The sequence below is a fragment of the Spermophilus citellus genome, assembly GCF_964194105.1.
Source record: "Spermophilus citellus genome assembly, chromosome: 1".
Lineage (NCBI taxonomy): Eukaryota > Metazoa > Chordata > Mammalia > Rodentia > Sciuridae > Spermophilus > Spermophilus citellus.
Window position 1 is genome coordinate 112,940,327 of NC_138182.1, and position 24,288 is coordinate 112,964,614.

General features: G+C 37.1%; 2 protein-coding genes across 2 annotated transcripts in view; one reads left to right on the forward strand and one right to left on the reverse strand.

The window, feature by feature from the left end:
- Positions 1-24,288, forward strand: part of LOC308649827 (obscurin-like) — a 520,968-nt gene that overhangs the window by 410,448 nt on the left and 86,232 nt on the right. The window lies entirely within an intron of this gene.
- On the reverse strand, positions 10,006-16,691 carry LOC308654615 (arf-GAP with SH3 domain, ANK repeat and PH domain-containing protein 1-like). Its single transcript, XM_081304284.1, has 2 exons — positions 16,572-16,691; positions 10,006-16,027 (listed from the first exon to the last, which is right to left on the reverse strand). The coding sequence occupies exon 2, from the start codon at positions 16,024-16,026 to the stop codon at positions 12,730-12,732; it is 3,297 nt and encodes a 1,098-aa protein (XP_081160410.1). The 5' UTR covers position 16,027; positions 16,572-16,691; the 3' UTR covers positions 10,006-12,729.

The window sequence follows — 24,288 nt, forward strand, 5'->3', positions numbered from 1 at the left end:
AAATGAGATATTTTATCCCATGTGATTCAAATGTATGATATGTCAAGGTCATTGTATTGTCATGGGTAACTAATTAAAACAAATTTTAAAATCACATAAAAATAAAATAGAGTCTTGCCTAAAGTTAAAAAATAAATAAATAAATAAAAGTACTATTGTTTACATTTGTAAATTACTAAAATAATATATTGGTAGTTTTCTAGGACTTTGGACGTGTAGGGATTAGAAAACTGACAGCTAAGAGGTTCCAGGTTTCTTTTCAAGAACATGAAAATGTTGTAAAATTGACTGTGTAAATGGTTACATAACTCTGTTAATGTACTAAGAGACACTGTATTTTACATGTTATATGGGTGAATTCTATGTCAGGTGCATTACATATATCATAAAAATGCCTTTTAAGAGATGTACTGAAAAAAAACTTAGCTAACATTTTTCATTGTCTAGTTTGGATAACAGTACAGACATAATACAAATATTTATATGCTTCATAATGTATCTAAATAAATGAAAAAATAAAGAAATAGCCCAAGTTTTTCAATAATTAAACTAAAACCTAAACATATCTGTATTTTGAGAAAAGCATAAAAAAGTTGTACACATTTTAAAGTCAATGTAGTAATTACTTGCAGATTTTGAATAGATGCACAAAAATGAAGTAAAACTAACAAATTTTCCTGAAACATTCTATTAAATAGTACCTCTATTTAGTTTTCCTTGTTGTACCATGGAAGTAGAGACAGCATGAAAAGCTGCTGGGTTATAGAAAAAAGTCTCAGCTTTCCTCAGACTAGATATTTTAATGAAAGATGCTGATTTTGTAAGAGAAAAATTCTAAAAGAAAATTTTAAGTGTAAGAAATAAGTGCAGTAGAAAGATCCCCAAATATAATAAAATCAATTATAATGAAAATATAAAGAAAGCTGTTCATTGAAATTAGTATCCCAGAATAACTTTTATTACTTAAGCAGGTGTTGATTTACAGATGACATGTTCAATTTTCTACATACATGACTTGTCATTTGTCTTAGTTTCTTCATTAAATCCTGTCTTTATATTTTAAATTTATGTGAAAATGTGCTAAATCTTCTAGAGAAGCCTCTGATACACGTTGTAGTTTCAGGGTACCAGCTGGCTGTTTTTCAAGATGTCTCGCAACTACCTGATATTTCTGTTAATTATTTTGTTACTCAGCTCACTTTAAAAATTTATTATTATTATTGTTATTGTTATTATTATTACTATTGTTATTATTATTATTATTATATAATGATGTTTACTCTGAAAAAAATATCACTACATACAACAGTAAGCTGCTGTATATTTCTGAATTCCCTTAAGAAAACAGAAGATTGTGTACTCCTGCTTAGTCACTATCACATTCCTTACACAACAGGGTGAGCCCTGTATCTCTACATACTGCCCTTGATAAAGTTGCAATGTTTAACAAACTACTGAAATCTCAATCAAAAATGGTTACACAGGTCTCATTGGTAGTGGTGAAGTCTACAGAGGTTATTTATTATCCCTCTCTTATTAGAGACTCAAGTTAATACTCCACATCATCCTCACATCTTTAAAGCTTTGCTAAAATAATTCCAATATACTTTCACAAAGAATAAAGGAGATGCTAGGTAACCTGGTCTCCACCTCACTGCCTGTCCACATCTCCTAGATTTCTCACTGGTCTTCACACCACTCCTGCTTTACATAAACCCTGCCACCCTCATTAGTCTGGACATGGGGGTTCAGTGCCAAATTAATGAATTTTAGATGGCTACAATTATCTTTGTCACCATATAATAGGAATTAGGCCATGAAATGAAGAAAACTATTAGCAAGTTATCATGAATATATGTATCAAATTACAGATGAAATCAACTGTGGTTTTGCTGCAATTCATCACATTAGTCCCAATTTATGATAATGACAAATACATGCTTTTAAAGAGGTGGACAAGACATGAATGAAAACAAAAAAAAAAATAGCAGGACAGTTATTTTCAGATTTATGGTAAACTTAAATGACTAAAAATAAATTTACCAACTAGAAATATACAAAAATATACTGAAGAAAGTCTATTACAAAATACAGTATCTACATTTCAGTTCAACTGTAAAATCTGGAATGAACTGTAAAAGTAACTAATTTATTTGAAACTAGGTACGAGCATTTCCATTATGTGTTTCATTGTGTTCTTCAAGTATAGCAACAAGAAGACATTAAAATTGTTATTCAGTAATGGGATGTAGCTCATTGGTAGAACATGTGTTTAGCATGTGCAAACTTTGGGTTGAATTAATAGCACCAAAATTAGATATTGTTTCAGCATTATTGAGACCATATTACTAATGTCAGCATATAAACCTACAAAAAAATCTTAACCTCTTAAATTTTTATAAGAAACAATTTCTTAAATTGAAGGGTCAGGCCCAAGTTTTAAAAATTTCCTCCTTTTTAAATATTAAAATCCATTTTAACTAAGTCTTTTGTGTTTAGTTGGCACATGAGTACCTATAGTTATTTTAAAATATGTACACAGTGTGTAAGAATCAGAGCAGGGAAATTGGAATACTCAGCACTTTAAACACAGATTGGTTGTGCTGCAAATGAGGTCTAAGTTATTTTCGCTGGACAACAGGTTGTAGTTCTGTGTTGATACAGAAACACATTCATAATTTCTACATTTTTATATTCATCAAGATTCAACATTTAGCCATAAGCAGGTATCACTTTGAGTATTCCTTTGAAGACTCTTTATAAAGATATCTTGCTTGATACTTACTACTTCTGCTTTCTCCTCTCCATATTGATCCAGTTGTTCTTTTAAATGATTAGTTTCATTGATTAATTCCAAATATTTGTTTTCCACCATAAGACGATATCTGTCATTCCGAGCGTGAAGTTTTTTTTATAACATCATAAAATTGGGTTTGGACATTAATAATTCCATCTATTTTATTTTCACCTTTGTTCTGATAGTCATGCAATTGGTCTTCATGCAATGTAGTTTCTCTTTGTAGTTTAGATACCTTCTCTTTAGAAGCTTCCTGCTTTCTGAGGTATTCATTACTTTTTCTTTCTTCATTTTGATACCTGTGTTCCATCTCCTTCAGTTGGCACTGTCTTTGTTTTAGGTGTCTGTTTACTTGATCTGTAGCCAAAGTCATTACTCTTGTCTGATGCAGCTCGTTTTCTAGGTCACTTGTTTTTACCTCAGACTTTGGAACCTGTTGGGAAGGAATCTCACTACTACCGTTTAGGTTAGATACATCAATATTCTTTTTTTCCTGTGAACTAAAGTCTTTATCTCTGCCTCTCTGGAAAGCAACTTCTACATTTCTTTTTGGTGTTGGACTTTCACCTTGATGGGGTGGAGCAGGACCAGATCTGGCAGAGTGAGATTTGACATCTGTTTCTGGTCTTTCTGTGCTTTGTTTTTCACTCTCAGGTGTGAAATTGTGCAATGTATTCTCAACTTTCCAAACACCCAACTGTTCATTGTCCTGAAATATTTCCATAAGTGTTTCCTCATTCAATTTTTGTGTCCATGGAAGGCTGGTATTCTTTTCTCTTAAAATTTCAGTATTCTCAAAGCACTTCTTTTCCTGGTTCTGATATTTTACTGTGTCCATTCCCAGGCTCTTCATAGAGACCTCATCCTTCTTCTTGTGATATTTATGCAATAGCTTGTTCTCTGTCCCATCACTAGGAGAAACCTAAATAAAACCAAGGATACATTTAGCTAGCACTCAATAAAATGTTTCATAATTTTCACTGAAATTAAAGAAAAACCTGTTTATTTATATGGTGAAAGGGTTTCAATAAATAGATACCCACAGAAGAAAAATTAGATGTAAACTTCTGAGCTTATCAAAATATAAATTCCCAAGAGTTCAAAAGTTAATTCAAAAAGATGGATCTATGAGAGTAAAAGAAAATTATAACTTAAAGAATGTAAGAACTGCCAGGTTCAGGGGCTCATGCTTGTAATACCAGTGTCTCAGGATACTGAGGCAGGAGAATCACAGGTTCAAAGCCAGTCTTCAGAAATTCAGTGAGACCATGACTCATTCATAAATAAATAAATAAATAAATAAATGGCTGGGATGCATCTCAGTGGTTGAGCACCCTGGTTCAATTCCTGGTTATAAAAAAAGAAAAAAATTAAAGATTGAAAAAAATCTGCATTATACCAGAATGAAAGAATAGATTAAGTGATTAGTTAGTTTGCCAATGTAAAAAAAAATAACTTTGCAGAAGAGAAGCAACAGAGAAAACCCCACACATATAGTTACCTAATACTAGACAAACACACTATAAAACATGCATTGGGGAAAGGATAGGTTCCTCAGCCAATTGTGCTGGGAAAACTGAAAACCCATATGTCGTAGGAGAAATTTAACCCCTATTTCTCAAAAACAAAGTGGATGAAGAACCTAGATAATAGATAAAAGACTCTAGGCCTATTACAAGACTATACAGGCCCAGCGCTCCATCTTGTCAGTGTAGGAACTGAATTCCTCAAAAAGACACTTCAAGCACAAGAAGTAAAATAAAGAATCAATAAATGGGGTGGTATCTTTACAGCAAAGGAAACCATCAAGAATGTGAGTAGACAGCATATAGAATGTCAGATAGAGCATTTATCTCCAGAGTATATAAACAACTCAAAAAATAACTCACAAACAAAAATAACCCAATCAATAAATGAACAAAAAACTGAGCAAGCACTTCAAAGAAAAATATGTACAAACAGTTAACAAGTATATGAAAAAAATGTTCAACATCTTTAGCAATTAGAAAAATGAAAATTGAAACTACACTGAGATATAAAGAATGCAAGTAACAATAAATGTTGGTGAGAATGTGGGGAAAAGATTCACTCATACATTGCACCAAGCAATTTTTCAGGAAAGCAGTGTATAGATTTCTCACAAAACCTGGAATGGAATGACCATTTGACCCAGTTATTGTGCTCCTCAGTGTATACTCCAATGATACTATAGTGACACAGCCACATAAATATTTATAGCAGCTCTTCACAAAAGTTAAGCTGTGGAACCAACCTAGGTGCCTTTCAACACATGGAAGGATAAAGACAATGTGTCTAATATATACACAATGGATTCAGCCATGAAGAATGAAATTATGGCATTTGCTGGCAAATGAACGGAACTGGACACTGTCATGCCAAATGAAATAATCCAGTCCTCCAAATCCAAAGTCTGAATATTCTCCTTAACATGTAGTTGGTAACACACATAAGGGTGGAGGATAAAAGAATAGAAGTTTGTTGGTTAGACAAAAGTGAATAAAGGGCTGAGAGGGGAGGGGAATATAGTAGAATGAATCTGACATTATATTCCTATGTTCACATATGAATACATGACCAGAAAAACTCTACATAGAAGAAGTTATATGCTATGTATGTGTAATACACCAAAAGAACTCTATTGTAATATATACCTAAAAACAATAAATAAAAATTAGAATTCACTACTTCTCTGTTGATCCACTTTTAGGATCGTATGATCTACCCTTTAAACAGTTAAAAATTCCAAATATTTTATTATGTACCTATCTGTTGGGATGGCTTCAGTGGCAAATAAAAGAACACTTAACTTTAAGAAGAATAAGTTTGCAATCTGACACCTCATGTATTCAACCAGACCATAGTAAGAGCCTTAGCTCTACATCTACTGAGACATAACAAAAGTTCTCCAAGGTCTTTTCCTAAAAATATTCCTAGCATATTCTGTTTTCTAACATTTTGTAGCAGTGAATGAGAATTGCAACTATTGATAAATTATAAATGTAGGAACAGCATTAAACACATGATCTGTATCAATGAACAATGTATCACAATTCTGAAAAGGAGCACAAGGCTAAAAACATAGGCAAATTGCATGATTTTTCTCCAAGTCTTTTGTCTCTGCTTCTAGTGCTCATCCACAAAGCCAGTTACTTCTGTCCTATGAATGGATAAACACCAAAGAAGGCCTGTGTTTCAAAATACAAATGACAAGGCAAAATGTGTAAGGCTCTACTCAGAAAATCCTGAGATTTCTACTCAGTAGCATTTGTTTCATCTCAGTGAACATTGAAACATGAGTCAATATAAAATAAAGGAAATAAACAGATCTTATGTATTAGGAACAAATACTTACCAGTAATTTATTTCTAAGAACGTATTATGGTATGCCATTTTTTCCAAAGGTGTTTTGTACTGAAGTAGGAGATTACTTGAAGCAAAGTGTTTGTTTCTCTTCTTAAAAGTGAGAAAATGATTTACAAAACCAGAGTATTTGCTGGCCCCACTTTCCTCCTTACTTAACAGTGGGAGTAGTAATGCACACTAATACGAGAGCGCAAAGTCACTTCCCCAAACTAGAAGATCTACTATTAGAAGCAAGGGTTTTGAGATCATAGAAAAATAAACTATTCCTTTGGAAAATATTAAAAGTCTTTTCTCTTTATAAGGCTACTCTGAAAGTCATCATGAGACTGCTGCGGAGAAATACAGTTGAATTAAGAACATTACTTAATTCAATGGGACAAAAATTGCACCCCTCACCTCCAAAATATGTACATTATGGTTATAAATATATGGATTTAAAACCCTCTATACTTTCCCATAATTAATAGATTTACTGTTTAACTATGTTACACACACACATTCTCTCTCTCTCTCTCTCTCTCTCTCTCTCTATCATTTGAAAACAGAAGAAAATAATTCAGGAAACATTTCCTTTCTGCACATGTCTATCTCTTTTTGTTTGCAAAAATGCGTTACTGAAATTTCATATTATAAATTCTGGCATTATGGTCTCATGGGAATTGTCTGTAGGTTTCATTTTGTTCTGCTAAAATCTACAAATTTATTTCAGCAAGGTTTTGGCTGTATATCAGCAGGTGACAGAAGTCTAAAAGATTAATTTAAGAGTGGGACCTTCAAGATTAAAAAATAATTCCAAAAGGTAGATTTATTCTTCATGAGTAAATGTCTTACATTTCACTTGCACAAATGACAGATAAATTTGGGTGAGTGAAAACATTTTTTGGGGTGGGGATGTGGCTCAAGTGGTAGCACGCTCGCCTGGCATGCGTGCAGCCCAGGTTCGATCCTCAGCACCACATACAGACAAAGATGTTGTGTCCGCCGAAAACTAAAAAATAAATATTAAAATTCTCTATCTTTAAAAAAATTTAAAAATTAAAAAAAAACATTTCTTAAATGCAGACAGAAATGTAATTGTGAAACACTTTTTTAAAAAATGATTTAAATAGGTGCATAGATATTTAGTTTGTATTTTAACATAAAACACCTAAATTTGTATTTATGTCAGTGATTAAACTAAACTTCTTCATTCAGAAAAGAAATGCTGAACAACTACCAGATGCTAAGTTTTGCTGTAACTAGTTTTGTCATAAATATCATCATTTAATTTCAGAGTCAGATAACATTGTGGTTTTTTTTTCTGGTTTGTCAGATTTTTTAAAATCTTTTTTATTGCCAAACAATGAACATTGTGTTTTAAATCAAAATAATAGTTTACACTCCACATAGCCATGCTTTGGGAAACAGCAGACTGCATATAAATGGAGGTCCTGTAAGTCTGTGTTTCCTGGCATTGTGGGAGATGTCTGAAGTGTGTGGAAGTACACACACATGATGACTGCATGTTGGTGAAATTGCCAAACAGCACATTCCTCAGACCACATTGCCATCATTAAGTGAAACAGGGCCACATACTATAAGTTAAAGGGATTTTATAAATAATTCAAATGAAATACAGTAAAAATTTGAAACTTTACTGAACGTTCATTTACCTGATTAAAATGATTTCTTGCAGTCTCCAATTCTGTATCTATTGTACAAACAGAGATTTCAGCTTGCTTTCTCACTTGATCATCTTTGTTAAATTCTGTTTCTTTTTCTTTTAATGGGTTCTTATTTTTTTCATGTAACATATCATCATTTTTTCTCTTCACCTCATCTTCTTTTAAGGTATATCTGAAGTTAATATGGATGCCTTTTAATTGATTTTTGCCAAAAACCAAAAATGTCTTTTTATGTTCTGGCTCTTTGTATGCTGATTTAGAATCTTAATAAAAATTTTATGTTCTCTAAAGCTTTTCTAGTTTAACATTTTAAATTTCTCCTTTAATCTTGTGTAAAACATACATAATTGAAAGTCAATAATAAAAGATTGTTTTGTTACTTGATAAGTTTCTGTTACTAGCAAATCTTTTAGATACCACAGAAAAGTAAATTAGAAATGATTTGGTAAATTGACAAGTTTAAGGTAATTTTTTTGCACAATCATAGGTCCTCCACAGTTAAAAAGATAATTTCATGTCAAATAAGTTTTAAAGACATTGTTTATATACAAACTTATGAATTCAGTAGTAACATCATTTATCTTCATAAAATATGTCAGGTATACCTATAACTGGCTTATAGTGTAACAGCATATTCAGACATTCTTTTTCCAATATGTGTCTTTTGGGGCTGGGGCTGTAGCACAGTGGTAGAGTGTTTGCCTAGCATGGGTAAGGTGCTGGGTTCGATCCTTAGCACCACATATAAATAAAATAAAGATATAAAAAATATGTATCTTTTGTATTACTATAACCCCGAACTGGGATAAATAATCTAATACCTGTTATTATACTTTTTATGTTTCTTTTATGGTAACACTCTCAACTTACCTTTTTGATCATTATGTATTTTACAAAAAACTCAAAATCCATTTTTGAACAAGATGGGACCTAATATTTAATCCAATAATGAAGAGTAATGTTCTTCAACAGATGAAGGGATTAAAAAAATATGTGTGTGCACACACACAATGGAATATAAGACATAACAAAAATAAATTTATGTCAACATATAGTCTACTGTCATGTATACCTAAAAAACATAGAAAGTATATGTCCTTTCAATATAGAAATATGAACAAATTTATGAATGAGAATGAATCCCTAAAAAACAAATACCAAATGTCTTCTTTGATATAATGAGAGCAACTAAGAACAGAACAGGGAGGAAGAGCAGGAAGAAAAGATTAACATTAAACAGAGACATGAGGCAGGAGGGAAAGGGAGAAAAAAAGGGAAATCACATGGAAATGGAGGGAGACCCTCATTGTTATACAAAATTACATATAAGAGGTTGTGAGGGGAATGGGAAAATAAACAAGGAGGGAAATGAATTACAGTAGATGGGGTAGAGAGAGAAGATGGGAGGGGAGGGGAGGGGGGATAATAGAGGATAGGAAAGGTAGCAGAATACAACAGTCACTAATATGGCAGTATGTAAAAATGTGATGTGTAACTGATGTGATTCTGCAATCTGTATTTGGGGTAAAAATGGGAGTTCATAACCCACTTGATTCTAATGTATGAAATATGATTTGTCAAGAGCTTTGTAATGTTGTGAACATCCAATAAAAAAATAAAAATTTTAAAAAAATCTGTTTTCATTTCATTTTTTAATGAATGTTAATGTTAGAAGTGTAGCCTAGTGTCTAGCTCAGCACTAGCACATCACACTAGTAACACAAAACCCTGAGTTTGATCCCCAAAATCAGCCTAAAAACTATAAATGTATAACATGTTTCAGGGCAGTGAAAAATGCCTCACTGGTGGAATACAAACTTTCTTGAGAGAAATTTAAAAATCCTGTAATCTTTTTAAAGTTTCCCAACTTTAACCAAATAACTCTATATTGAAATTTTTTTCAAAAGTAAACAGAAATATAGAAAGTTATTTTTTTTTCTTTTCTTCTCATCCCCAACTTTGGTACCAGGAATTGAATGCCCAGAAGCTAAATCCCTTAGCTACATCCCAAGGTCTTTTTCATTTTTTTTGTTGTTGTTGGAGACAGGGTCTCATTAATTTGCTTAGGACATTGCTGCTATGTTAATGAGAATTATTTTGAACTTTTTTTTTTTTTTGGGGGGGGGGTCAACTGAGAATGTTTATTTAAAAGCAATTTTAAATATTAAAAAAGTAGAAATTAACACATACAGTACTGAAAAATGGTCACATTAAATACATGTGAAACGAAAAGTGTACTGATGTTTGATGGTAACATCCAGATGAGGATTCGGAAATTAACGAGTGGCACTATGGGATTCCTATACAACACGTTGAAGATCTAGGCAATACAAAAATAAATAGCAATTGCTGTTCAACAGTCAAACAGACACACACTACTTGCAGAACATTACTTTCTCCTCCGGGGAAAAAAAAGAACTAATTTGCTATTTTTTTTTGGGGGGGGGAAGGTCCCATTCCTTCAAAATACTATATCATGTACAAAATGGCAGATCATGGCTCTTCACCGAGTTTAAGAATGAGATCAGATTTAAACTCAACAAGATTGCCAATGGTTTTTCTATCTAGTTTTCCTATGTCCCACAGTAAGCTGGATTAGAGAGAACTCAAATTCCTCATGGAAAACAAAACAAAACCAGAGAGGAGGAGGAGGAAAAAAAAAAGGTCTGAAAAATGCATCTGTGAGAGTTTCTACAATAGGGGAAACAGAATAGACATCGCCTCCACATAACTCTAGAGACGGAGCTTGTGTGTGTATTTAAAATAACTAGTTTATTTTCAGATGAGTTGCAAATAGTCTGGCCACAATGAAGAACGGCTCTTTACTGCAACTTCAAATTGTGAATGAATGAGCTGGGACTCAGGGCAGCCTCAGATGCTGACTTCCTGTCCTGATACCAGTGTGGCTTAAATGCTGAGGCTGCTGGCACGGCCAGTCACATATCAGCACGTGGCCTGGTGCCTCCCTCACATTCTGGGTTAGGTGCGGGAATGCACGTGTGCCCTGATGCTGAGGAAGCAATTGCTTAAAATCAGTTTCCAATAGTAGCTGATAAAATATTTCTCAGGTATGCCATGCAAGGTTTATTCTTCAGGTGGCTACTCAAAGTTTTCATAGTAACCACTTAAGCAGAACTAAATATTTACTGAGCACTGTGACTATGAAAGAGGGTTTTTCCTATGGATTTGGTTGGGAATTGTGCTTCTGTGAAATTAACATTTCTCATTCACGGCTAAGATTATCTGCTTAAAAATATTAAGTCTTCTGTGCTGTTGCCAAAATAGCAGTTTAAGCAAATGGAACATCAGAATGACACGAGCCTTAGAATCAAGGACAGTTCCATTGGTTGTGGAACATGACTGCTGTATTCTTGTCCAAAATTCAGACTGATGCCAAAGATCAAAACACAATGTTCTTAGTGGTCTGATAAGCATGGCTGGGATGAAAACAAAATGAGAGAGAGAGAAAGAGCACAAGTGACAGAGAAACAGAGACAAGATTCCTTGCAGGGAGAGCTTTTTCACAGTGCAATTCATAGCAGCTTCCAAAACTTGGTTATGAATTGACTTGAAAGGGAACTGTCTAGTGGCTGGCGCTTCAGATGGGAACACTGATGTATGAAGAAGAGCAGAAGAGCTTGGTTTCAGCACCTGGATCCTACTCTGGAAACACTGTGTGAAGGGCTGACTTTTAATTTCTCCATTTTGAATAGTCTTTTAAAAGTTAATTTATCCAAGAACAAAACTAAGAAAATAATTTAAAACCAACACTTTAGATGCTTCAACACAATTGAGGGATGCTGATTCATAATACATTATGTAAATTCATACTCTTTGAGAGAGTTGAATGACTGACTACAAACAGATATAGTTGCAACCTTATAATTTCTGCTTTAATGGCAATCAAGTTTAAAAAATGTACAGTTCAACTTATTCATACTATTTATTCCTTTATAAAAGGCAAGATTTCAGGTATAAGCTTCTAGATGCATGCATAATGTAGAGGCTAATATTTTCTGGCAGTCCTTGGTTCCTGAAAGTTAAACTTCATCAGACATATTTTAAACTTTGTCAAAATAGGCATGAAGGATATGTTATTTTTGCATAATGAGGTAATATCTCAAGGGTGGGCACTCATCATCATAAGACAGTATAAATCCACTTGTCTCAACTTGCATGAGGCTGTGTGCATTGTAAAATGCCACAAAGAGTTTTGGGTCAGTGAACATTTGCTGAAGGAGTAACATATTTAACTGAGCACTTGTCTGTAATAAATACCAAAGTAGGTTTTTGTAGCTGTAAACTGTGTACACAGATAACTACAGGCTGGTCTGTCATGGAGCTAACTAGAAGTTTCACCTGGAGAACAGAACCCACCTCTTTGCTAATGCTGCATTTTCAGTAACAAGATTGAGAATACTGCACTGGAAGGAGCAGAGTCGACTCTAGGCCCTTCAATGGCTGCTGAACAGAAATCACTCTACTTTCAAAGCCAGCAATTCCTACACTCCTGGTTTTTTGTTGTAGTTGGTTTATTTTTTATTTTTATTTTTTATTTTTGCTTGCTTGTAAAACAGCACAGATAGAGAGAGATGTAAGTGCTAGGTGCCAGGGACGGCTTTGGCAAACCAGCAAGGCGCACCGGGCCCCGAGGCTACCCTCATACTGGCAAAGGCAGAAGACCACAGGATATTTACAATACATACTCTGTTCCCCTCCCGAGGTGGCCCTCGAGGAGTTTCCTATTCTGTAACAGCAGCTATACACACACTGTGCACAGGGTGGCATGGAAGCAGAAGTCTGGCATGGAGGATGGAGACAACCATAAGGTTCTGCTTTCTGCTAGTCGGACAGGATGTGAACAAAGGACACTGGAAAGACCCCCTACCTTTCAGGCTGTCCTTCGATGTGCCCAATCCACCACTCCTGATCCTCTTCCCCTGTGACAATAATCACTTCTCCCTCGATGAAGGTGAGCTCGTCGTCGTTGTCTGCCTGGCAGTCGTAAATGGTCTTCACGCGTCTCACTTTATTCTTCCCCGTGTTGATCTTTCTGGGTAGTGGTACAGGCGTCTCGGGCAGAGTGGGCGTGAGGTCACTGGAGTCCTCAGATGCCTGCTTCGGGACAGCGTCTCTGGACTGCATGTTTGGGGAGAGATCCCCGGGGTGTGACTTCTGTGTGACCTCGGAGGGCTGCTGAGACTTGGGCGAGATGTCACTCGTCTGAGACTTTGCCAGCAGGTCGCCCAGCTGGGGCTTGGGGGGCAGGTCCTTCATGTGCGGTTTGGGAGGTAAGTCTGAGAGCTGGGGCTTGGGTGGCAGGTCACCCAGCTGGGGCTTGGGGGGCAGTTCTCCAGGCTTAGGTGGCAAATCTCCAATTTGGGGCTTGGGGGCCAGTTCTGTGGGCTTTGGGGGCAGGTCTCCAGGTGGTGGCTTTTGTGGCAATTCTGCCAACTGTGAAGATTTCTGAAAAATCTCAGGCGGGATGTTGGCTTTGTCTAGGGAGAGATGATGGCTCGTTTCTGTTTTCCTTAGTGCCACTTTCTGAGGTAGTTTAGGAAGAACTCTTGGGCCAAGGGCAGTCTTTGCAGAACTGGTGCTGGATTGTTGAGACAGCCCCTCAAACTTGTTCGCGGTCTTACTTGAAGATGACGGACCCACATCGTTACCCCAAGGAATTGCGCCTTTGTTTGGGGGCCCGTGAGGTAGTGGGCTGGGAGGGTCGGACAGGGTTCTCTTGTGTCCGGGTGGTGGGGGAGGAGGCCTCTTCTTGGAAAGGGTGGAGCTGCCACTAGAGGTCTGGGTGCTTAGAGGGAGTGTTGAAGGTGGGCCAGTTGGACCTTTCCCGGCATTCCTAGGAGGCAGAGGTGGAGCCTCTGCAGTTGGTGACGTGGGCGAGTCTGTGCTCGTGGAGGCATAAATCTGGTTGGTAAAGGCCCCGTAGGAGAGCCGCTGCTTGTCCCGTGGGGTGCTGAAACCTGGCAGTGACAGCTTGTCCTGTGGGGAGATGCTGGAGGAGTGGCAGAAGCTCTGGGGTCTGGGCGAGCGCTCTTTCTTGATGGGGCTCGGTTTGTCATCCAGATCATCATCGCTTTCATCGATCTCCTCCTGTCGAAGGTTCCATTCGTACTCTACGTGGACGTGGGGATTGAACTTTCCAGATTTAGCCTGGGAAAGCAGATCTTCGCACTGGGAAGCTTTGAGTCTCTTTGCTATGTCCAAGGCAGTTTCTCCAGCTTGGTTAACGATGTCCACGGTGGGCTTGCTCCTCAGCAGCAGCTTCAGGCACTCGGGCTTGCCGTACATGCTGCAATAGTGCAGAACCGTATTTCCCAGGGACGTCTGCTTATCCAGGTTCCCACAGTTTTGTACAAGGAAGTCAACTAAATGGAGAGATGTCTGGTCTGCAGTTCGGACGGCAAGATGAAGGGCGGTCTCCCCGAGCTCCTGTCCAGGTTCCAGCAGTGGTTCCATGAGCTCCACCCCCTCTGCATAGACTTGAATGAGTGCAAGTAGATCCCTGGATTTGATGGCCTCCAGCAACTCACTCAGCTTAGCTGACGAGGAGGAGCAGGTCTTCCTTGAGAACCTGTGGTCGACGTACTTCGCAGTGATGTACTCTTTTCGTACAGTCATATCACTTGAAGGGGTAGGTTTTGGTGAGGGGCTGGGTAAATTTGCTTCCATAATATCATTAAAACTATTGTTTCCTACATTCTTGGCCAGCAAGAGTTCAGAAGTTCCTAATTTGTCTAATTCCAAAGATTGAATTCGAGAAATATGAACCCCCATTTCCCTATGGATGCCGGAACATTCTATACAGGTCAAAATACCCAAGTTGGTTGAAAGCCAGGTGGGTTCTGACGAGCCACAGTCACAGCACACGTCATTCCCGGGGAGCCGCTGGACCTCTTCAATGATGGCTTTCGTCAGATCTTCCAAGCTGTTCTCCCCTGTGCTCTGCTCGCCCCGGAAGGCCATGGTCAGGGCCTCCTCTTTGCTGTTGGTCAGCACCGATATCCACGCCACATAATCCTGCTCATCTTCTGCCTGAAAATGATACGTCCTATTATGTGAAATCAGGTCAAAAGACTTCTTGTCCTCGGCATTCGGTTTCACCTGGCAGGTAAGAAGGTTCAACTTGGCTGGCTGCCTATTGGAAGTTGCGTGTGAGATGGTCAGAATTCCATTCTTGACGGTGCACTTCCTCCTTTGCCACACTTTCCGGATCCCGTCACTCTTCTTCAGCAGGTAACCCTTCTTCTCACTGCCGTATTCCTTATTGCCCTGGAGCTGATGCATGCTGTACCCTCCTTGCCGGCTCTGGGAATCTTCTTTCTGATCAAGCTGAAGAGAGGATTTTATTAAATCTCGAAGTGCAGTGAGCTGTTTCTTTTCTTCATCCTGGGTCTGTTTTATATTATATAAATCAGCAGCCAGTTTTTCAATGTACTGTTTCAATTTATCAGCTGTTTTCAAGCCATCTTGGAAGAAATTGCACTGTGCGTGATAATACTTTATAAGGTTCTGCAGCAGATCCACACCCTTTTTGGTCTTGATTTCATTGACTTTAATGAGATACTCACACATTTGGAGCTGAAACAGGCGCCTTTCCTTCTCCATTTCTTCGGCAATCTCAGCTCCTGTTATCTCGGTGCGGATCATCCCGTGCTGTTTTGCATGCTCTCTTTTTTCCTTTTCAATTTTTGTAAACTTTGTCTCATAATCTTTCCAGGCTTTGTCAAATGGCTTCTTGAGATCTCCTTTGACTCCCTTTAGGTCTCCTTTTAACAAGGAATCCAAGGTGAAGATCACATTGTGGCTCAGACCCTGGAGCAGATTTTCCAGCAGTGTGGACAGTTCCTTTGTAAGAGTAGAAAACTTGACAAAAGCGGTGACAAGATCGGGGTTGTCTCGACTTAAAAAATTACTCCCAAACTTATCAAGAACTTGTGCATAGTTTTCTTCATTTTGTACATGGTCTTGACCAGAATTATATATTGCTTTTACAGATTTCTTCACTTTCTGCAAGGCTGTTCTATCTTGGTCTAGAGCCTCCTCCAGCAGCGTGACGGTGTTCCTGCAGTTGTGCAGCCGCGTGGTGAAGCTGGACGTGGTGGGCGAGTTGTAATCCTCGGTGGTCTCGGCGATGAACTCGGACACGGAGATCTGGTCCGGCATCCTGCTGGGGGGGGGGGATGAGACACAAGCGGGGGCGGGGGGTGAGTCACGGTGCAGGCTCCCGGGGCTCATGAACGCCCCGCGCGCAGCCCTGCGCCCGGCCTGGCGCGCTCCCACCCTATTTTGAACTTTTGATCCTCCTATCTTTGTCTCCTAAGCTGCTGGAATTATAGGCACATGCCATGGTACCTGAGTAGGAAATGATTTTTTTATAAATGATATTTCTTGAAATATTAATTGTAATAAAAAGTTAAAAATATAAACAAATAACAATCCCAAATTATGCTGGTTAAATAAATAGATTACTAGCAGATGGAGTTCCACAGAGACATTAAAATTGTTATGGGAAAAATATGAACTTAGTTTTTAGAAGTAATCACATTTAATAATATGCTATCATATTTGTAAGAATTTATAATTTATTCACGTTTTCTCCTTTGCAAAGTGCTAACAGATGAGGCAGTAGTTACAAAAAAAATTTCCTTCTTATTTTACTGGATTAAAGGAAAAGATTCCACTCCTTCTTTTGATCTAGGATATAATACCTCAAATTGTGGAGTTGTTGTTTCACTTCTATATTTTCTTGCTTAAACTCTGATACCCTCTTTTTTAGCTCATGAATCTCATTTTCCAGTTGTGCATTTTTTTCAAAATGTAGTGAACACTGTGTGCAGTGACGTTTTTTGCTTTTTATTATTCTTTGAAGTGATAGAACTGCTTTCTGGATTTTCGATAGGCTAACAGAATCTGTCAGAAAAAAGAAGATAGAAATAAAATATGTGACTAATTTAAATATATGAATGCTGTATATTTCACATGCATTATTTATACACTAAAACAATGAGTGCATAAAACACGTGACACAATATGCTGAACTCTGAAGATATAGCAAATGAGATTAGACCCCTATTGTTCTTTAGCTTAAAATCTAATGGAGAAGACAGACACAAAAAAAGATCATTATAATTTTAGACAGATGATATTAGAAAAGAGGTTTGTGATCTAATACATATATCTGATCTTTAGAAAAGATTCCCTGAGGAAAATAAAAATACACTGAGAAATGAACAGAAAGCAGGTAGAATGTGAAGAACATTATTCTTTCCAACATAAAAATTCAAGTTTTTCAACTCCCCTGTGCTCTATACTTGTCTTGTACAGAAACTAAGAGGGACACTCCCACTATAACCTGCGGCTGGACTTTGGTCTTGAGAGAGACAACTCTTTATCTTTCTTGCTTTTTCTTTATTCCCTGTTTACTAGGTTCATTTCTCCCAGTATTAGAATACATCAGCACTCATGTTATAAATCAATATTCTATCCAAAGAACTGTGTAGAATATGTTGTTCTTACCATGGACATGTCCATCTTCTTTCTCTTTTGCTTTATGATGTTTCTCTCCAGATGAGTGAGAAACACGCATCTGTGGATGATCCTCAGAATATACCTGTAAAATAAAGGACCCCAATGAGCTGCATGAAGACTTCACTATCACTCTTTTAGACATCACCCAAATTTTGGTCTTGAAAGCAGCTAACTAACATGTAGATAACTACAGACTGAGCAGTCATACTTTCCATAGGGTGTCTTAGCATTGTGCTCCAGATGAAGCTGAACACTTATCTTCCAATGGCTCCTGATTTGGTAAAAGCAGGGTGGATGTCATAGAAAAGGCATTCCTTGACAACGTGCTAACAAAGGTGTACACACCCCAAAGGATGGGAGGAATGATATTCATTGTAACTCATCCGACTTTGCATTCACCATCAAATGTGAGAAGGCTTTCAAGTCTTATTTTAAAGAATTTTGAGGAGTATGTTTCATATTAAATAGGATTACACTTTTTAAACAATGAACTAACAAAGTTTTTGTTTGAAAATATGAGACTTAGGTGTTCAGTTGGGGATCTGACACTGAGATATGGCCCCTGCCCAGGATACACCCCAAAGGGAAAGCTGTAAACCCAAGGACCTACATATGCCAGCCAAATAAAATAAATCTAGATGTGTGCTAAATCTCACACCAGGAATGTTGGCAATGTGAGAAAAAAGATGAGATAGCATCTCTAAATTCCATCATTCCCCCATTAATGCACACAAATACATTTCTTTAATATACTAAGACATTTTGATAAAATTATTCAACATATTGACTGAATTTTCTGCAAGGATGAGAAACAAAATGAAAAGGTCACCACAGAAAAATTGTTTAATACATGTAAGAAGACAGAAATTTCATCAACATACTGTATACACAACCAGAGATATAAAAAATTGTGCTATATATGTGTAGTAAGAATTATAATGCATTCTGCTGTCATTTATTTTTTAAAAAATCAATAAAAATAAACAAAAAATAACAAATAAACATTAACCAGGATGTAAAGTTAATATATTTCAACTTGTAGCAAATAACTACTGATTTTCACTAGAATTTTGAGCCTGTGACAACATCAACCTTTCACATGAATGCAGTCAGTGACCATTACCATTCATAACCCAGGTGGTTATTCGTCAGTCTCAAATTTAGTCTCAACTTTTTATTTTTCAAAATGTTTATGCAAGTGGAAGCACAAGCAACATTTAGAATTGTTTTGCCTCCATTACATAGTAAATTTAGCTATAAGTTGACAGGACTACTAATGCTATTTTCAGATTCTAACCAGTTCAGAGTGGTTTTAGATGTAATTAGTAATATATAATGCCTGGATTCCAAAAGACTATTTAAAAGGTATTTTCATTTGGCCTCCTTTACTTTCCTCAAGAAAGAAAAACAAGAAGAAACAGGAAGAAATGCTTTATATGTTGACATACCTGAGACTGGGTACATTGAGCGTCATCAAAACTTTTGTCCTCTTCTTCTGAAGTCATGTCAAAATGGGTCTCTGCTGATAAATGAATACATTTACTCACATTCCTTAGAACTGCATTAGAAAGCGTGAACATCAATCCAAATAGAAAAGGATAATTGTAACACCAAAACAACTTAATATTCCCAAATATGATTTCCAATTAAGTTTAATATTTGGTGAATAATTACTGGTTTCAACTTTCCACAGTTTTTCTTTTTTCTTTCTCTTTCTTTGTGTATACACCTTGGGAGTAGACCCACAAACTTATGCATTCTTGTCAAATACTCTACCATTTAGTTCTATCCCATGGCCACTTTAATTGGCAACTGGAGTCCTCTGAGTGGACTGAATACAGCCATCCTTCAAGGCTTGGACTTCCAAGTAGTTGTGAATAAAGATGTACCCATTTGCACCCAACAAACATTGAGTTCTCAGGGAGTATTTTTTCTTGATCCAAATCCTCAACACACATCTTATAGACATGACAGGATACAAGGTTCAGTGCAAACCATATTGCCAAGATTTGTCTACTCAAGATCAATGAAATTTGCTAAGAAACAAGCTTGAAAATACACATGGAAAGAAGGGCTGGTTCTGGGAAAATGTTAGTATAGAGTAAGCTGCATTCTAAGCTGCACTATTGCATGGAGACCAAAGAGTTGGTGAAGAGCTTCTCAGCAAAGTGAGTGAAAGAGGGATTTTATTCAAATCCCTAAAATTTCTGAACACTGAAAAAGTCCAGAGATTCAGTAATCTGTGTACCATAAACAAAAAAAGCCTACAACCTGCATGCAGATCTGCCTCAGACAAAGGGGGAGAGAGAAGAGGAAGTTGCATTCTAAGTTGTACCATGATGTGCCCTGCTAAGGAGAAACCTGAGATCAAAAATATTGCTTAAACTGATCTGACCAAAAGGTGCACTATGCACTAGTGCTTAAAATGCATGCTCTTCTCTCAATGGGTGATGGGACTGCTGAAGCCATAGCCATCCTCGGAAAGACTGCAACAGTAATTTCTTTGATTCAGTTCCTCTAAACCACACACACACACACACACACACACACACACACACGCACATGAGGATCCTGGAAGTGCCTATTCAAGGGACCTAGGTTGTGCCTGATGGAAGGAAGAAAAAACTGGTGCAGGCTAGACTATACCCATGTGACTCCGGTGAGAAGGGCAAAGGGGAACCTATGTGTCTGGAAGCTAATGTGACCAGCTGAAGTGTCAGAGAAAATGAACTAAGAAGGGAGAGAAAATGTGCCCCCAGGGATGGTGTTTTTTCTGGCTACTCACCCCTCAAAAAGACAGGTGAGAGGTGAGTAGCCAGAGAGCAGGAGATGGTGAGAGCATGAAATTCTGTAGGCCCACACAGAAAAGAGTATGAAATAGGTCAGGATTTGTCTCAGAATAAAGGGATAGGTGAGGCCTAATGCCAGAGGACAGTTGAGGCAGAGGAAAGGTATAAAGATACAGAATGAGGCTTGGCTCATGTCAGGAAATATTTCTAAGAAACTTCAGAAGGTTGACCTTTCACATTCTAAAGAGATGCTTATGGTGACATTTGCATGGTAGCTAGTTCACTCCAAAGGCTGGAAATAGGGAGAATGTAATAGTATGATATGCAGGGGAAACAATTCAGAATTGAGGGGATATTCCCAGAAACACAGAGGAGAGATCATTTTCTGTGACTACTGGTGACATTGTGAGGAAAATCCTCCCACCTCTTTGGGAAAACCACCTTACATGTGAGAACACTGGTAGCATTTCAAGTGTTTTAACATTGTGTTCCCTGGAGTGTTGTAATGTAAAACTTACCCAATTTGACTGTCTTTTCTTTCACCTTGCCTAATCCTTTCTGTGGAAGCGCCTCTTTTATTGTGATGGGATCGGTGCGCTTGGAAAGAAGATAGTACATAAAGAGTGTAGTTTTCATTGACTACAAAGTTAATAATTTAGAATAAATATAGAAATTTAATTACCTTTCTGAAATCAGATGAATCCCTAGAGGCTGAAAAACAAAAGGGGTATATAATCAAGCAAAGTTGAAGAGGACAAAACAACTCATACATTACAGATGCCTCCACATACATCTGAGGTCCATGGTTCAGCTGTGCTAAAAATTATGCTATCTCCTGGGTTTCTGTGCTGGCTGGTTTGGCTGACAACAATCATGTGACTAAAGGAATTTTGTGAATAGGTTTTGTGAAACATGCTGTTCATTTCACAAACCTGAGATTATTTGTCCAATGACCATAAATAAAACAGACAAGGAAACATATACCAATGCAAAGATACAGATTGATGGAGAATCCAACAATCCTCTAGTGGAGAAGCAAAGAAGGTCCCTAAGAGATTCAATGGCAAAGATGACGTCAAAACAAAAACAAGCCATAGAACCTATCTTACTAAAATACTATTGAAAAGATTTAATCTTTATAATTTTAAGTATGTAGATATTTATTGCATTTGTCCTTTCATTTTTGTTTAGTAAGGCCAAAGCTGTGTTCAGATCCCAGGGAAATGTTAGGTTCATTTCTCAACAAAGATATCTGAAGGAGTCAGTTGAAATACATATTTTGACACTGAAAGCTATGACATCTATTATTTGTTTCTTATATTCAGGTGGGATGCTGGTTCCTCTTGTGCATCCTCTATTCCTGTATTCTCTGGTTTAAACAGATTAGATTTTCATGATCCCCTTGTGTGAGAACAGATAGTTTCTACATCTAACAAATAAGGGTTAATTGGTTTAAACTTTTGAGACATAAAAATTTAAAGGGAAAGTTGAAATGGAAGAGCACAGCTTTATCTGATAACAATAATATATTATCACACACACAAACACACGAATATTTGACAAAGATTTTGGGTATTCAAAGAGTAAACTGTATAAAGAGTTCTGTTTGCAAATGAGTTTGGTTTGGTGTGACTTGCCAGTGTTTTAAGTGTATTCACAAAAGGCCAGGCCTATCAAAAAATTATAATTAGCTTTTGAAGGATGAGGATATAGCTTAGTAATGAAGTGAATTTCTAGAATGCCCATGATCAAAATTTTATTTTCAGGCAAATAGGAAAGAAATACAGAAAGTAATTATGTAAGGAAAAAAGACAGAGAGGGAGGTAAGGGAGTAGAAAGAAAAGAAGGAAGGAAGGAAGGAAAAAAGGAAGGAAGGAAGGAAGGAAGGAAAGAAGAGAAAGAGTAGAGCTGTCATTAAAAATCACGAATGATTCTGAAATGTAATTTTGCTCCTCAGAATGACTCAATTTAAACCACAGCAAGCAGTATGTCTGATAGGTATGGAGAAAAGATGGTCATGGCTGGAATCTTTCCCCAACTTACAAGCCCCTCATGATTCAAATGATGGACAAGTTACAGTCTCTCACATATTGTGGAAAGATAGATATACTGATAGCCCCTGAATTGCATGCTCTCAGTTTCCCCTTCATTCCCTCCAAGATTACCCAGCTAACTTATTTTGTTTCTTCCACATTTCTCCTTCCCAGGAACTTTTCAAAAGCAACATCTTGATCTCTGGTCTTGATTCTTTATATTTTCCATTTTGTCTATGAATTATCCCCACTCTTTCTTTTTCTTTTCTTTTTTTTTTAGTTGTAGATGGACACAATGTATGTATGTATGTATGTATGTATGTATGTATGTATGTATTTATTTGTGTTGCTGAGGATAAACCCAGTGCCTCAGGCATGCAAGGCAAGCACTCTACCACTGAGCTACAACCCAAGTCCACCACTCTTTCTTAATTCCCAATTTAAAGATTAGACCTAAGAAATATAAATTCTATACTTTGAGTTCTTATCACTTGCCAAGAGACAAGATCAGAATAAAAACTAGATGTATGAAATAACTTTATTACATTTGATGTTCCAGTGGCTCTGCATTTAGTTTTGCTAAAAGGAAATCCTCTCCTGACGTCTTTACATGGTGGCCGGCAGATAGTGATCATTGGAATCTCACCTTACGTGGAAGAAAACATAGATGTGCAGGCCAGGTAAGTCAGAGTATGCATTTTGAATAGGGATCCCCACATATGATCTATTAGAGTCTGAGAGTCTGGGTCTGCACTTAGTCTGCTTCTCATTTCCCTGCCTTCAAATGCCTTACAATAATAGAGCCAGTTTTCCACCCAATGATGTTCCCAAACCTGAACGATGAGAAGAAGTCCTTTCTCCTTCATTTACTCACTGTATTCTCTCTGCTTTTCTCAGTGTCTATTCTCCCTTCTCCTTTCCAAATTGTCCAAAGAATATTTTAGAAACCTATGAATTTAGGTATCAGTCCATAACAATTTGCACATTTTTCCACTTCCCATACTTCTGTGTCTGCCATCTGTGCTTCATCCCAGGTAGTGGAAGAATGTCTATGATATAGGTATTTTTATTTTTTATTTGTTTTAATTACAATATTGTTTTATATAAATTTATGACCAGACACATGGATTTATGAACATTTCACTTAAAAAGAAAAAAAAACTTCCTTTCTTCATGATCAGGTCTTCACATGTCAATTCCTTTCTAATGACAACTCAGAAATGAGTGGTGAGAAAAAATATTCACACCTTGAGTCATTTGCACAACTGGAAACTCCCATTTTCCTTCCACATCTTGAACAGGTGGTCTTTTTATTCTGGTACATGACTGAAATTTATCAGCCTTCATGGCTTCTTTTTCCTTCATTACTCGCTGCACTCACTCTCTCTGCCTTTCCCAATGTGTATTCACCCTTATCCTTTCTACTTTACATTTTCCAACTCCCCTATGATCTATGCATGTCTTGTATAGAAACTAAGAGGGACACTCCCACTATAACCTGCTGCTGGACTTTGGTCTTAAGAGAGACAACTCATTATCTTTCTCACTTTTTCATTATTACCTGTTTACTAGGTTCATTTCTCCCAGTATTAGAATATATCAGCACTCATGTTATAAATCAATATTCTATCCAAAGAACTGTGTAGAATATGTTGTTCTTACCATGGACATGTCCATCTTCTTTCTCTTTTGCTTTATGATGTTTCTCTCCAGATGAGTGAGAAACACACATCTGTGGATGATCCTCAGAAAATACCTGCAAAATAAAGGACCCCAATGAGCTGCATGAAGACTTCACTATCACTCTTTTAGACATCACCCAAATTTTGGTCTTGAAAGCAGCTAACATGTAGATAACTACAGACTGAGCAGTCATACTTTCCATAGGGTGTCTTAGCATTGTGCTCCAGATGAAGCTGAACGCTTATCTTCCAATGGCTCCTGATTTGGTAAAAGCAGGGTGGATGTCATAGAAAAGGCATTCCTTGACAACATGCTAACAAAGGTGTATACACCCCAAAGGACGGGAGGAATGATATTCATTGTAACTCATCCGACTTTGCATTCACCATCAA

Excerpts from the sequence above, each read along its gene's own strand:
- LOC308654615 (XM_081304284.1), bottom strand. The coding sequence starts at position 16,026 with ATGCCGGACCAGATCTCCGTGTCCGAGTTCATCGCCGAGACCACCGAG.